This window comes from Nymphaea colorata, chromosome 11 (assembly GCF_008831285.2).
Source record: "Nymphaea colorata isolate Beijing-Zhang1983 chromosome 11, ASM883128v2, whole genome shotgun sequence".
Lineage (NCBI taxonomy): Eukaryota > Viridiplantae > Streptophyta > Magnoliopsida > Nymphaeales > Nymphaeaceae > Nymphaea > Nymphaea colorata.
The window spans coordinates 64,659-79,310 of NC_045148.1; the positions used below are offsets into that span (position 1 = coordinate 64,659).

The 14,652-nt window shown below is 39.2% G+C and overlaps 1 protein-coding gene across 2 annotated transcripts; it reads right to left on the reverse strand.

The window, feature by feature from the left end:
• On the reverse strand, positions 1-6,194 carry LOC116264333 (isocitrate dehydrogenase [NAD] regulatory subunit 1, mitochondrial-like). 2 transcript variants are annotated; one of them, XM_050080553.1, is made up of 4 exons: positions 5,307-6,194; positions 2,491-2,718; positions 1,556-1,634; positions 1-463 (listed from the first exon to the last, which is right to left on the reverse strand). In XM_050080553.1, the coding sequence occupies exons 1-4, from the start codon at positions 5,838-5,840 to the stop codon at positions 189-191; spliced, it is 1,116 nt and encodes a 371-aa protein (XP_049936510.1). In that variant the 5' UTR covers positions 5,841-6,194; the 3' UTR covers positions 1-188. The 2 variants fall into 2 exon arrangements, with proteins under 2 accessions (XP_049936510.1, XP_031500340.1); XM_031644480.2 differs by having other exon boundaries at positions 2,491-2,730; positions 5,307-6,163.
• Between the last annotated feature and the right edge of the window lie 8,458 nt (positions 6,195-14,652).

Genomic DNA, 14,652 nt, shown 5'->3' on the forward strand with positions numbered 1-14,652 from the left:
TATTCTGTGGGGAAAAAAATCTTATTACTTCGTTCTGGAAATGACTCCGTTATTACTGTGAATGGCTTGTATGATCTCGAGCACAGTCGAAATCTTAATTAATAAAAAGACACCACAAAAAATTCTCAGATGGAGAGAATCCGGACAAGATTCAAAAATCAAGCTACAGAGAGAAGAGACAAGTGTCACTAATCCAGTTTCTCAATTACCGCATCAACCACTTCTTGGGTTGTGCTGCTCCCTCCCAGATCCTTCGTCCGGTACTTCCCTTCTTCAATCACACGCTTCACAGCAGTTTCTAACCGATCTGCAAAGGATGGGAACTGCAAATGGCGCAACATCATCGCAGAGGATAGAAGCAACGCTACCGGGTTTGCTTTCTTTTGCTCCACCAGCTTCTCATTTCCCACATTACCAGCAGATGCCCCCTGCTCAAAAATGGCATGGTTCGCCCCAACATTACCTGCAGCCAATAATTCGATTGCTGCTTTAGCAAGACACATTTGGACTGGTGGCTTTTGAACTCAAAAAGTGAGTGCACAATCACTATTTCCTTAGTATTGGCAAGTACTTGAGAATTACGAAAAATGGAACGTGAAAATTAGAAACTGCCATGTCATGATATTTTTGTGTAATATTAAGACATACTGAAGGTCACAAGAGATATGATGAATCAGATGTTTTCTTCTTCCAAGAAAGTTTGAACAATTGCAAAGTTTGCAAAACATCATTGCTATCAGTGGGTATCGCCCAATAATAAATGGCTCAAATTCCCGCATCTTCCAAAAACTATGTGAAAGACGGTCTTGTGCCCTTAGCCTTCCCTTTTACCCTGTTTTGGGCCATTGATGGTAAAACACAAGCACAGGGATCGGCATTTTCTTCCCACAGCTTGAGCACAAGCAGAAGAGCATTTCTTGCATACGCAGGGTTTAGGCTGGTGGGAAGAAATGATTTTGTTCTAATGCTAATTCACTATCTTAACCAGGGCAGTGAGAGGCAACAGTATGGCAGAGAGAACTTCCACAATTTGCAGGAAAAAACACATTTGAGCAAACTTCGTGAAACATGCCTCCAGTACAATCAAAAGATTATCTTCAGACTCTTCATAGACTGTAACACCTAAACTTTACTTTCTTCAACTTATATATACCTATTGACATGTTCATAGAAAAGGAACAGCAACAAAACCAAAAGAGAAAATGAAGCCTGCAAAACTAGCTCCAGGCATCACACCGGTAAGAGCTTTCCTTGCATATGCAGGGTTCAGGCTGGTGGGAAGAAAGATTTTGTTCTAATGCTAATTCACTATCTTAACCAGGCAGTGAGAGGCAACAGTATGGTAGAGAGGACTTCCACAATTTGCAGGAAAAAAACACATTTGAGCAAACTTCGTGAAACATGCCTCCAGTACAATCAAGAGATAGTCTTCAGACTCTTCATCGGCTGGAAGAACTAAAGTTTACTTTCTTCAACTTATATTATACCTATTGACATGTTCATAGAAAAGGAACAGCAACAAAACTGAAAGGAAAAATGAAGCCTGCAAACCTACCTCCAGGCATCACACCAGTACCCCCAGCAATACCAGCTGCTGTATTGGCGACCAAATTTCCGTACAGATTCGGTGTAACCTGCAGATATTATGGGAGTTAGTTTCCTTAGGTACACATTGACAATACAAATTATATAACAATTGACAATGCAACAAAATGAATCCCACTCCACACAGATGAGGCCAGGAGTTCTAATTTTTTCAGAAATGAGGGCAGTGGCATGGCAAGTCCCAGATAAATACCCTAAGTGCCACAAAGTGAATGCAGTAATGTTGAGTTTAAAATATTACACGTTCTGAGGAATAAAACCATACAATCAGTTCCGAGTAAAGAGCAATTCAGAGTGTTTTGTCAAGGTCAGGCATTTATAAAGCCCTTATCTAAGGAGATAACAAAGCAAACCCTGACACATCTGCTATCCATCCATAAATTTTCATTAGCCACTGTTCACAAACAGTGCCACAGGATGAGATGGCTTTATCAGCAAGAAAAAGACGTGCATGTGCCTGATTATATGAATCATCCCATCAGCTCAGTTAATATGTAAACATGAATTTGTGCAACTTTCTCACCCTGATGATCTTGAAAAGTAACCCCATGTTTACGATGTCAACCATACAACACGAGAAAAAGTTTAGGAAACAAAATTTGTGGAATGGATTGAAGGAAACAATAGATTCCACGACAAAAAAAATCAATTTACTCAGAAGATGAGAAATAGAAAAGCCATGACAGAATGTTAGGCATATTAAAAGGGATATGTTAGCACAATCACATATTATACAAATATGAACTGAAAAACAGTCAAATTTGAAGCTCTATCACAATTAAGAATTATAAAACTGATAAAGAGAGCCTATAAAGTATAAAATTAGCAAGGCACCATAAATCTAAGTGAATATGTTGACAAGCTACCAAAGTTTCAGAAGCGTACCATAACGTCAAATTGCTCAGGTTTTGACACAAGTTGCATGCAACAATTATCCACAATAATCTCATTATACTTTATCCCAGGATAGTTCTTTGCAACCTCACGACATGATTCTAAGAAAAGACCATCGGCTAGCTTCATAATGTTAGCTTTGTGCACAGCTGTCACCTGCTTCCTGTTGTTGAGATAAGCGTACTCAAATGCATATTTAGCAATTCGCTCTGAACAGAACTTTGTAATCACCTAGCAAAATTACTAAATCAGCACCAAAATTGGCAGATGCAAAAAATGAAGAAAGAAAGTAAAAAACATCCTCAAGCAACTGCAGAGGATGCATAACAAGCACAGAAAGTAGATAAAATCCATCATGTTCAAAAAGGAATCCAGTTTTACTAATCACATACAATGGAACAAGAGAAGAAAAATAGAAGAGGTATGACACATGAGGAAAAAGAACCAGAAAGGGGAGCAAATGCAACAGCCATTGTATTGCAAGTATAACCTTTCTCCTGGGACAATTTTCTGCAATTCCATTGAACTTGTGTTTTATTTATGATCTAGAAACAAGAAAAATGAGTAGGTTATGCTAATAAGTTGTGGAAGAACATAGATACCACACTCAAATAATGATGAGTTTTCCGTTGATCTTCATGCTTATTTAAGCAAGTCTATAAGATATCTGGTATACAAACAAACAGCAGAAAATTACAAAGCCCAACAAAAGGACTTTAAAAGAAGAACCAACAAACCCCAACAACTGACACATGATTGCATGAGATAGCAAAGAAGATACCCTTGATGAATCCCTGAGGCTTTCCATCATCTGCATTACCAATTTGGTAACCGTTAGGGGATGGGAAAGATATGGCAAGCAAAAAAAACAAAAAAAATTTCCACTTTCAATTGAATCCCCATAGGTATGTTGCGTGCAACTCAATCCCCATCAATCCTCTTATGACACTTCTCAATGTCTGACTGCTCATCTAATTCTCCATGGTCTAAGACCCTGATGGCTCCTTAGTCCTTTCTAATGCACAATATGTGTCCATCAATTTTCAGGATTTGCCAGATCTACATTCTTATGTTTTGCTTGATCCCACCGAAACAGATCAGTTGCTTTGTGTAGACATTAGACAATGATAGACAAGTCATAGACAGCTGGATCACTAGAAAGCAAGCAGGAAAATGAAATAGGAAGGGCACCAAGCTGATTGCAGACTGTCATTTTAGACCATAAAAAACTATTTCATGTGGATCTGAGAAAATGTTTACCCAAGCAAGATGACACTGGATAGACAGTCAGAAGCCAAAGCAGGATGAAAATAGGAAGGCCAGTTCTAATAGCTAAGATAAATGGAATTTCATTCTTAGATAACAGTATATGTCCACTATAGTCTCTTTAATGGTTGTGCATTCCTTCACCAACGTTTGTTTATATACCACAATAAGTTTATTATGTGGCAAGAGAACTGCGGCAAAATAAACAAGTAGTGTTTGATGCAACCCACATGAATAAAATGGTTCAGATCATAACAGAACTAGCACAGGGTGCACGATGAGAAAATATTTAAGTAATACACCTGGTGGGCAAATATCACATGTTTAATTGAAAAAAACCAACACAACAGCAAAAACTGATGCACAGTTCATTATAATGTGATGGGTAGCTTTCAAAAGCATCAATCTAAAGGAGAAAGACAAAGCATGATGCATTGTGCTGCTATTTTACTGTAGGACTTTTCTAGGTTAAAACTCCAACATAGGGCAGGAGACTAATAAGAAGTGTCACCAGACAGTCAATATGAGGTTCGATCGCTTGAAGAAGTCAAAGTGAACAGTTTGTTTTGAAAGACGATATTTCCCGATTGCACACGATCAAATTAGAATGCCAGCAAACAATTAGTTGACATCTAAAATTAACTAAGACCAAAGTGTCTTAAATAAAATAAATCTCTCCTCTTTATCCTTTTATTGTTCATCAACTATTCTGACATTGGGCCTTACCAATCATGAAGCAGGAGCCCAACGCATCAAACGTTCTCTCTGCATAATATGCTACAAAAATTTAGGTAGCAATAACTGCCTCCAGGGAATCAAGTAGCATGAATTGTTATTTATGCCCAGAAAAACCAAAAATTTGCTAAGGGTCACCATGGAACAGAACGTTAAGTGGGATAGGCTGATAGCTTATTCAAAAAAGCCAGTTTCATTACAAAACAAACGCCAGCAAAACTGAACAGCTCGTTCAATAAGATCATAAGTAATCATCGCCTAGCATGAATAGCTTGTTCAAAGAGAATCAACCCAGAACAAAAATTCGTTGCCAAACACATCTCTTCCATTTGGAATTGACCTCATTACACACAATCATCGCAAACACAAATAGCTCGTTCAATTGAAGGCTACATAACTGACAAATAACTGTTGCCAAACAGAAGCACTGGACCTTCATAAGGCATCAATTTCCTATTAACCACATCTATATATTAAACAAACGACGTTGTCGGAACCTACAAAATCTTTAGAAAGTAAACTCCAGGCAATACTCGATTGAATGGCACTAGATATTCACACGTATAAATACAAAACTTCACAAAGAAAGAACCAAAAAAACCAAGAAAGTCGAGTACCATCTAAATGTTGAAATTAGCTAGAAAAATGACAAAATCAACGTGAAAAATACAGTTAAGGAAGATAAACGAAAGCACAAATAACCACAGTTAGAAGCAACAACATCAGCTCAAACAAACTATAAGCCCCACAATTGCGATTAACTCATATCAAAATGACATAATCTAACAAGGAGAAAATGGACAGACCTTGAGGCTCTCGACGACGCCGGGGACGACCTCGTGCTCGAGCCCTGAATACTCTCCCTCGGTATTCTCCCTGATGACGACGATGTCGACGTTCTCGTGGCGGGTGGGAAGTCCTGGCAGGTTGAAGCAATGGACCAGGGAGGCGTAGAGGTCGAGCTCCTTCCTCAGCTGCACGTTCAGGGAGCTAACACCGCCGCCCACCGGCGTCGCGAGGCCGCCCTTCAGGCAGACCTTGTTCTTCTTGACGGACTCGATCACCTCCTCCGGCACGCTCTCCATGTCGCCGTGAACCTCATAGGTCTCAAAGTAGACGGGGGCGTGCATCGCCTCCATCACCTGCTTCACCGCGCCGGTGACGAGTGGGCCAATTCCGTCACCGGGGATGAGAGTCACGGCCCGCGGGGCGCCGTCGCCGGGCCGAGGCATGTACGACACGCCACGGGCGGATCCTGGGCCCAACAAGTGGGGGTGAGGCCGGTCGGATGCTCCCCTCCTGAGGAGCTCCCTGATCGCCCACCGGACGCTCCTCGCCATAGCCGAATATTCTGGGTTTTTCCCCGGATTGGTTTCCCCGGATTGGCTTTGGTTTTCTTCTTCTGTCTTCCTTCCCTCTGGTTTGGGTCTTTCTTCCTATAAGATTGTGCGACCGATGAAAATTTGGGGATTTTTAGATCGAAGAGAGGAAGGGAGCAATCGCCATGGAAAGTGGGAAGGGGCTTTGAAGCGGAGACGAAGGAGGGTTGGTCGACTTTCCGAAGCCGTCACAATATATCGGCGGTCTTTTGAAAATATCGCACACGACGATACTAGTCTTTTACCACTTGTATTCTTCAAAAAACCGCAGATAACTTAAAAATTTTGGTACGTAACAAAACTAGGCGCAGCCATCGCTGCAGATAACTTAAAAATTTTGGTACGTAACAAAACTAGGCGCAGCCATCGTTGCAACGCTTCCGGCAAAAATTCCGGGAATTTTTTTCTCTGCAGGTTTCTTATATGGAGCTAAAACCCTACAACCATCCGGAGATTCCGACCTGACATGGACATTTCCGACCTCTCAGCCTCTCACAACACAAATCTCCGACGGTTGTAAGATTTCATCCTCTCTCTCTCTCTTTCGTGCTGTAAATATGATGTAATTAAAATACATGACTTTTTGTCTGTGTTTGCGAATTGGCATTGGCTTCCAATAAAATATCAACTCCCAAAGTAATAATAATGCACGCTGATTCTATTTTATCATCAAATTAAAGTCAAAACAGTGCATGCTGCCTTGCCTCTCTTCCATGTAGTATTTTATGATCGTTTTTTATTTTAATAAAATAATTGCCAATATCATTGTTCACAAAAAAAATAATAAAGTCAAATGATTTCGTGAAACCCTTAAATCATTCTTAAGAAGCGTTTGGATGACACCTCAATACAAGTTTTCGAGGGTTAAAGTAATTAGATTTACAGAGAATTGGAGGGTTATCAAAACCTAGCTTTGAAAAAAAAGGAATAAAAGATCTTACCCACCTCAAGCTATTTATAAAACATTAGGTTTTAGGTGCCACCCAAGTTAGATCAGTTTTTTAGGCATCACCAAATAAACAAATGAAGTTTCCAACATTCATTAAAAATCTTGGTTTTCAGAAAACCAAGTGTTCCCATAACTGGGTTAGATGAGGGTGCCATCCCATCGCCCCTTTAGTGTTTTTATACATAAACAATTGATATATATGTGTATCAAAATATTAAGTACGAGCCAAGATAATATTTTGGACAGAAACTATAAAATATGTGAACTAAATAAAACTTTTGTAGATGTATTATTGATGGTTGATGACTAAGCTCTCACTTTATGTAGATCCTGGATCCGAATATAAAGCACTATTTTCACGCTCGGACCCTGATCCAATGCACTCAACGAGGAAGACCGAACCTGAAATGATAAATACAATCTCATCTAGTAGCCATACCATTTGTTATAGATCCCAGTATCATCTGGACATCTTTTTTTTCACCAAAGCAGATCTAATATACCAATTTTGCTGTTGGGGAGGAAGACTTCGCTTTTATGTAAGTGGAACTCTTAGAAAATTAAACAAACACATGGTATGCACATAGAATGGACCCCTTGACAAAGCAATTCTAAAGCATCCATCACCTCAAATCCATGAGAATATAATAAGAAAATAATAACAAACTATAAAAGACATTAAGCAAAGAAAAAAAACACACCAATTTACATGGAAAACCATATTTTAAATGAGAGAGAAAAACGACGGGGCCAACGCATGAGATCCATCATATGAAAGAGAATGCAATAGACCTTCTCAAGCCTTCAAACTTGAGGAATTCTCTTCGCATACAAGAATCCCCTTTGCTCTCTTGATGGTAGAAGAAGCTCTCTTTCTCTCTCTATTACATGTAGAGGAGCACCCAAACACGGAAGCTCTCTCCCCTTCAAAGAAACAAGACATATAAAAGGTTCAGGACAAAACATTGACGACATATAAAGGTTCAGCACAAAATATTGACAAGTTAGATCCCTTGGTTAAACTCCATGATTGACTCTCTATATCAAAGAAAACTAAAGAGAAATAGGCTACTCTCCCAGATGAGGATGGCTTTGCTTCTAGTAAAATGAGCTACTTTCCAAGGTTTGTTTTTCAGGGCATAGTTCTAGTTTGCTTACGAAAGCATTTTTTGGCTAGATCCATTTGACTAGAGATGGAATTTACAAAGGTAATCTAACATTTTTAACAGATAAACATAACTAAGAATTTTCGAATTGTGTGGGCTACAAGATAATTAATCATGCAGTCTTGAAGATTGAAGTTTTCTTGGAGTTCATTAGATAGAGCCGTGTGGTTTTCTAACATTATCTGCCACAGTTACGTAGTATTGATATCTTGAGTGAGAAATTTTAGGTGAAGGATTCGGACATCACAATAAACAAGTTCTAATGACTTAGCAGCCACTTTGTCAAATATGGGCAGAGTCGTTTTTGAGCTTTATATGCGGCATGACCATATCTGTGTAGCGACCTTAACAGGGTTCTTCACGACTTGAAAGAGCAAAGGCTCTATTATATATTTTGTTCAAAGACAGAGAGACCTATGGACTTTCTTCCTTCACCAATCATTTTCTCCCTCCTCAAATCTTGACTTGCATTAGTGAGCGAAAAAAATACTTTGCAGACAGAAGCTGTATGTGTTGGTAATCCTTGCAACTGACATCAGGCTAATTTGAAATTAAAGGTCATGAAGTATGAAAGAACTTTATCGTCGTCACTTGCTTTCTTGAGAAACTGTGTGTTGCTAATTAATACCTTTCACAATGACGGAAGACCCATTTGCGCAGGTGTAAGTTTCATTTTAGATTGATTCAAATTATTCAAAGATTATATTATGTTGTTAACCATGTGGACAATGGCCTCTAGTCAATGACACCAGCACTAGTCATAGCACTGGAGAGGGGTTCAACGTTACCAAAAGCAGCAGCTGTTTCTGGGCTATTCCATATGCATGAAGAAATTTTTTCAAGCTTTTGAATGATGACAATATTATCATCACTATTGGTTGTGGTTGGATGCAGTTCATAATTGATAGATGCATTAGAACCAGACATCATTCACCTTTCCCTCTTTCAAAATTTCAGATCTATGATGTTCTGGTTCGCTGTGAATAAGCCATGGAGCACGCTTCCTTGGCGTGACTTGATCTTTTGCACTGAACGCATTTAAAGAACTTGTCTGTATTTCTTTAATTGTTGATTGTACTAGTTCTCCCACCCTCCTCGTTGACATTATAGGGCAATTCTTCAAGAGTTTTGATTGATCAGCTGTATCCTTTTTTGTTGGATACATCACTTCCAGACATACTTCTTCTCCCATGTTATGACAGCACAACTACCATTGATGAGAGGCAATTCAGCCTCCATGAGAACCCAACTTCTCATAACAAATCAGTATCTATTCAAAAAGTCAAAAGATTCTTTACTGCTATTTCAATTTGTGTATGTCAATGGGATCACAATTTGGCACAGTGTACAAGTCTAGCTAGTCCCACACGGCTCCCAACTTGCTCACGTAATCACTAAAGGGTTCTTATAATGTGTATTTCTTGATGCAGCTGGTATATGCAGGCAATGTCGTATTGTTCATAATTAGAGATATATGATTTAATTTTGCAGTTGTTTCAGTGTTGTTGTTCTCTGAGTTATCCAAGCTATCAGCCAAAATGATGTTTATCCTTTCAACTTGGCTCTGATACGATGCAAATTTTGAAGGAATAGAAAAAAGGTGAAAAGACAAACACAAAGAGATTAACTTGTGGCTTAGCCTACTTTCGGTCGATGTTGAAGAAGGTCTGTTTTCATTTTGATTTTGGATTCTGCTCAGTTGAAGACGAAAATGCAGAAGCACACATACATTGATTTAGGATGCTTTTGGAAGATAGGGATCACAGATCAACGATTCCCGAAGAGCTTGGTGTAAAATGGTTCAATATAGAGTTTTGAAGGATGTTTTTGTGCCTAGACATTGTAACAAGTTAGCTGTTCTTTGGGCCAAATTGGCAACTCTTTCCTTGCAAAGTTGATGGAAAGACTGAGCGCATGATCGAACTCCATTTTTGAAAATTTGTAAGGGAAATGGGTATTATCAATGACCCTTAAGTTACTACTCAAGCAAAAAAATGCTTTGGTTCAAGTTGATTCTATAGAATATCGTCATTTTATGACAAAAGTCGTTAACTTTATAATGGAAAAATGACCGACTTAATGTACATGAATGTCTACAAGATTGGTTTGCAAATGAAGAAGATACTAGCCATGCAATTTAAGTTGTATTGTTTAATTTGGTTCCCGATCAAGTGGTTTGGAATATATATCCCTCGTGCTTGTCACTATGTACCTCTTGTCCGACGATCCTTGCTAGTAATACATATAGAAGGAGTCTGCTTAGCCCCAGTTTTTCATTCGATATAGAAAGTTCATGAGATGTTCAAGGTCCACCTCCATTTGGGCCTTAACCATGAACCACCAAGAATCCAATGTTCAAGAGAACAGATAAGGTGCAGACTTGCTCTATGAAAGAACAAAGCATCGCCTTTTGTGGGTGTTGAGACTTGTAGTGCAAGCAATTCTGTCATTTGAGATGATGGCTGGTAATTTGATGCTACACTGACTGGTGATTAAGAGAATTAAGCAGAGACATGTCTGCATTGAAAAGATGACTCTCAAGTAGTTTAAGAGGAGGGTGAAAATCTTCCTGATATGAAGAGAGTATTTGCCAGGGATGAAGCTCCATTAATAAATACAATACCGAATAGAAGCTTCAAAATGAAGAGATTGCGATTTCTTGGTTGAATAGATGGGGCTTCAAAATTCTATTGCTTACTGCTCCTTCAGGTTTGGGATAGAATTTCATTGGACTGATGGACAAGGAGCTGCGATGCTGAAATATGCTACAGACTCAGAGGTTTAAGCTGTCTTCTCTCGTTGGCCTTTTCTTCTGCTTCCTCGTACCTTCACCAAGAATCTGATGTGTTGTAGTTAAGTGATGAGTTGAAGAACATCAAGCATCTGCTCACAAAGGTGAAAAAGACATAGTGTGGAACAATTTATTTCCTCCAACTGCAGGTTGGTTTACCTTCGTGTTGGTTTCCATGGCAGGTACATTCGGGTTAACTCTAGCTAAAAGATGCTTTTGTGTTGTTTAGATGTACAATCAAATGAACGTTTGTTTTTTAAGTATTCGGTGCGGGCTGCCAGAGTTTGAAATCTGGACAAATTTGAGAGGAAAATGAAACCATATGCATCATTTGCCTGATAATTTAGATGGTGGATACGACAGAGGTTCAAATTTAAATGACTGCAGAAATGCTGGGCGAGAAAGGGAGGTTCAAAGTTGCCATTAGTTAGATAAACATTGACGGCCTTCAAGAAGGGTCGCTCTACAAATATGGGGTTCTGAGTTGTTACGTATTCCAGATGAGATGCTAGGAGCCTAGGACAAATATGGGTTCAGGATACTTCCATCACTGTAAAGTCCAGCAATGAATGCTGGTTGGATGAATTGGCTTACAGGGATGACAGAAGACAGAAGATACCTTCATTTGAAGCTTAGTTATATCTATCAGGCCTTGCCCTCTCTGAAGTTAATTTCCATCTGATTTTTCTGGGACTGCAGGTCGTCTTTTGCTATACCTGTTGAAGGGTGTTTCAGCTTTTTCTTGGACCGATAAAGTCACCAAACTTGGGTTCTGGAAAGGGTGAATATAAATTGCATCTGTAAAGTGCTTCTACGACTGTATGGGTAATTATTTCACTTTCCATAATGAGGGTTCAACTCCATCATTCTTCACAAAGAAAAACTTTTCACGAAATTTCCATAATGAGGGTTCAACTCCATCATTCTTCACAGAGAAAAACTTTTCACGAAAAGGCTTCACACATTGCCTACATAGTGCGGTTCTTTCCTAAGTTACCACGGTTGGAATCTGCACATAGTTCTTACTTTATAGATAATTGTTTTATTTTGCTTCTCCCTCACTCTCTCTCTCTTCCCTCTCTTGAGAAAGAGAGAGAGAGATCTTGGAATATCTAGAGCCACTGGTTACTTTCCAAACTTCATGATAGTCATGCTCCAGCCACCCGACAACACCTTTTTAGCTTAACCTATGAAGATAGCATTTATGCAAAGGCCAGTTAAAGCTAGAAAATGAATCGCCAAGACTATATTTGCTGCCCCCTTTTGGATGTTAATGTGGAATTCCCTTTTCTGGAGTAATGATGGAAACCCAAAAAGCTCTTTCCTTTTTCTTGTTCGGTTGTGGACTCATTGGTAACACAGAAGTGCACACCTTCTAACAGGTCTTCTATTTGCCCAACTGGTTGAACCTGAGAAATTCAAGTAGAGGCCAGGTGAAGAGTTTTATACTTCAAACCGCTTCTATTGGCATAATATAGTATTTGCCTAGCGAGAGTTCATAAAGTTCTTGAGGTGACTGCCTCTCCAAATCAGAGAATGCACTTAGTTTTAACCTTGAGGAAGTGCAGACCTTCTAACAGGTTTCAACTTTCAAGTGGGTGGCATCCTGTCCACTTGGTGAGTTTTAGAAACGATTCTGACCAGACCAACTGGGGCTATAAGATCAGAGATAGTTATGACTTTTTCCTGCTACATTTATGTGGCAAATTTTATACCTTGGCCTGGATTTATAGAATTTCCTCTAGCACTTTGGGTAGAACAAAAGTATTAATTTTTAGAATCTCGTTCAGTCGTTTGTGCTCTGACATAGCCACCCAGGACAGCTCAAAACACATTACTGAACCTAAACTTGGAGATGTCTGGAATTATAAGCGCGAACAAGTGAAAATGGAAGTAGCCGGAAAGTTGGTATATATGCAGTTAGATGGTGAAGATGTTTAAAGCTTTATCAGCATATATATAGGAAAACAGGGCCACCTAAATATAAAGGCGCCATGGCAGTTATTATGCTACAGGGCATCCTCAAAGACAGAAGGCAAGGAGCCATGAAACTGTGAGGACTAAAACAAGCAGACGGCGGTAAATGCCCTTCTGCAAAAAGGTCACGCATTGAGCAAATAAAAGGGAAAGTGGAAACAGACAATTCGGTGGGATGTCTAGCAAAGTTTGACGAGGGAATAAAGGCACAGAATATTTTGAAGAATGGGGCAGAATGCCTTAGTGAGGCCACTGGCCTGTGACTGATGCCAGGGGTTCAGAGAACAACTCTGCCAACAAAAGCCAAGAGAATGAAAGATCAATCACGATTCATGGTAGTGCAGTAATCATGGAATATCTGATTTTGGATAGTTTTATGTTGAAAAAGTTGGATGAAGAGTGTCAGATTGCTTCGAAAGTGCTAATAACTGGAAAAATAAGTAGTGGGGAATTAGATGCAAAAGTATTGTTTTGAGGGTGCATTATAAGCATGACGAACTAGATTCAGATATGTCAATAGTCCGAATTAAGTGATTAAGAATACAAGTTTAAACCTGCTTAGTTGCATTCAATAAAGAAATAAGACCTTATTGGAAATCGGATTCAGATATAGTGTAGCTTTGCAGTTGAGTCTTTGTCTAGTCCATTACATGTTAAACTTGTTCTGGTCTGTAACTCAGTTATCACTGATCTTGGTGTTATCGTTTGAGTCCAACCTCATACATAGTGTTAGAAGTCGAGCATCATGGGAGAATGATGCTAACGTTTACAATGTTAACGTCTAGGTTGAGAATGGTAACAATGTGATTTCCAATATCAAATGTTTCTATGTATGACATGACATTTCCATGTATGTCAGCCGTGGGTGTCTCATGCCAACGGTAAGTTGTGGGTGTCTCATGCCAACGGTCTGCCGTGGGTGTCCAGCTCTTGACACTCCCCCTCAAACTGGATAGTAAAGATTTTTAATGCTCAGTTTGCTTAGAAGATGTTGAAACGCTTCTCGTCTTAGAGCTTTAGTAAATAAATCTGCGAGCTGGTCTTTGCTTCTAAACATAACATGTCCGAATCGTGCCTTGTAGGAGTTTCTCGCAAACAACATAGCAATCCAGTTCAATATGCTTTGTACGCTCATGAAAGACTGGGTTGGCCGCAATATGTAAGGCTGCTTGATTATCACAATAAACTGTCACATGAGAAGTATGAATTACTTGGAAATCGTCCAACAAGTTCTTTAACCAAGTTACTTCACATACGACATTTGCCATTGCCCTGTATTCAGCTTCTGTAGAAGATCTAGAGACTGTCTGTTGTTTCTTAGTCTTCCATGAAATAGGAACTGAACTGAGGAACACACAGTAGCCAGTGACTGAACGTCGTGTTTGTTTACATGCCACCCAATTGGAGTCACAAAATGCACTTAGTTGCATGTTGTTGTGTTTCCTCATCATAATCCCTTGGCCTGGATTGAACTTGAGATAACAAACGACCCTTAGAGCTGCATGAAGATGAAGGAGACGTGGCTATTGCATGAAGTGGCTTAACATATGGACTGCAAATTGTATGTCGGGCCGTGTAATACTGAGATAAATCAATCTTCCAACTAAACGACGATAATATATATGATTTTTAATGAGCTCTCCTTGATCAACTTTTAATCCATGTTACTGCTCCATTGGAAATTCCATCGGTTTTGCTCCAAGTAGGCCTACTCCATGTATGATATCCAATGCATATTTTTGTTGCAATAAATAAATACTTTGGTTGGATGGAGCAATTTCAATCCCCAAAAAATACTTCGGTTTACCTAAGCCTTTCATGGAGAATTTTTGACATAGAAATTGCTTAAAATTTTTAAGGCCATCTTCTTTGTTTCCTGCAATAAGTAAA

What these genes read in the sequence shown, in the direction of transcription:
- LOC116264333 (XM_031644480.2), bottom strand. Translation starts at nt 5,840, where the DNA reads ATGGCGAGGAGCGTCCGGTGGGCGATCAGGGAGCTCCTCAGGAGGGGA. An exon ending in GCGTCGTCGAGAGCCTCAAG is followed by an intron (nt 2,731 to 5,306) that starts GTCTGTCCATTT and finishes TAATTTTGCTAG; the next exon opens with GTGATTACAAAGTTCTGTTC. An exon ending in CTGAGCAATTTGACGTTATG is followed by an intron (nt 1,635 to 2,490) that starts GTACGCTTCTGA and finishes TAATATCTGCAG; the next exon opens with GTTACACCGAATCTGTACGG.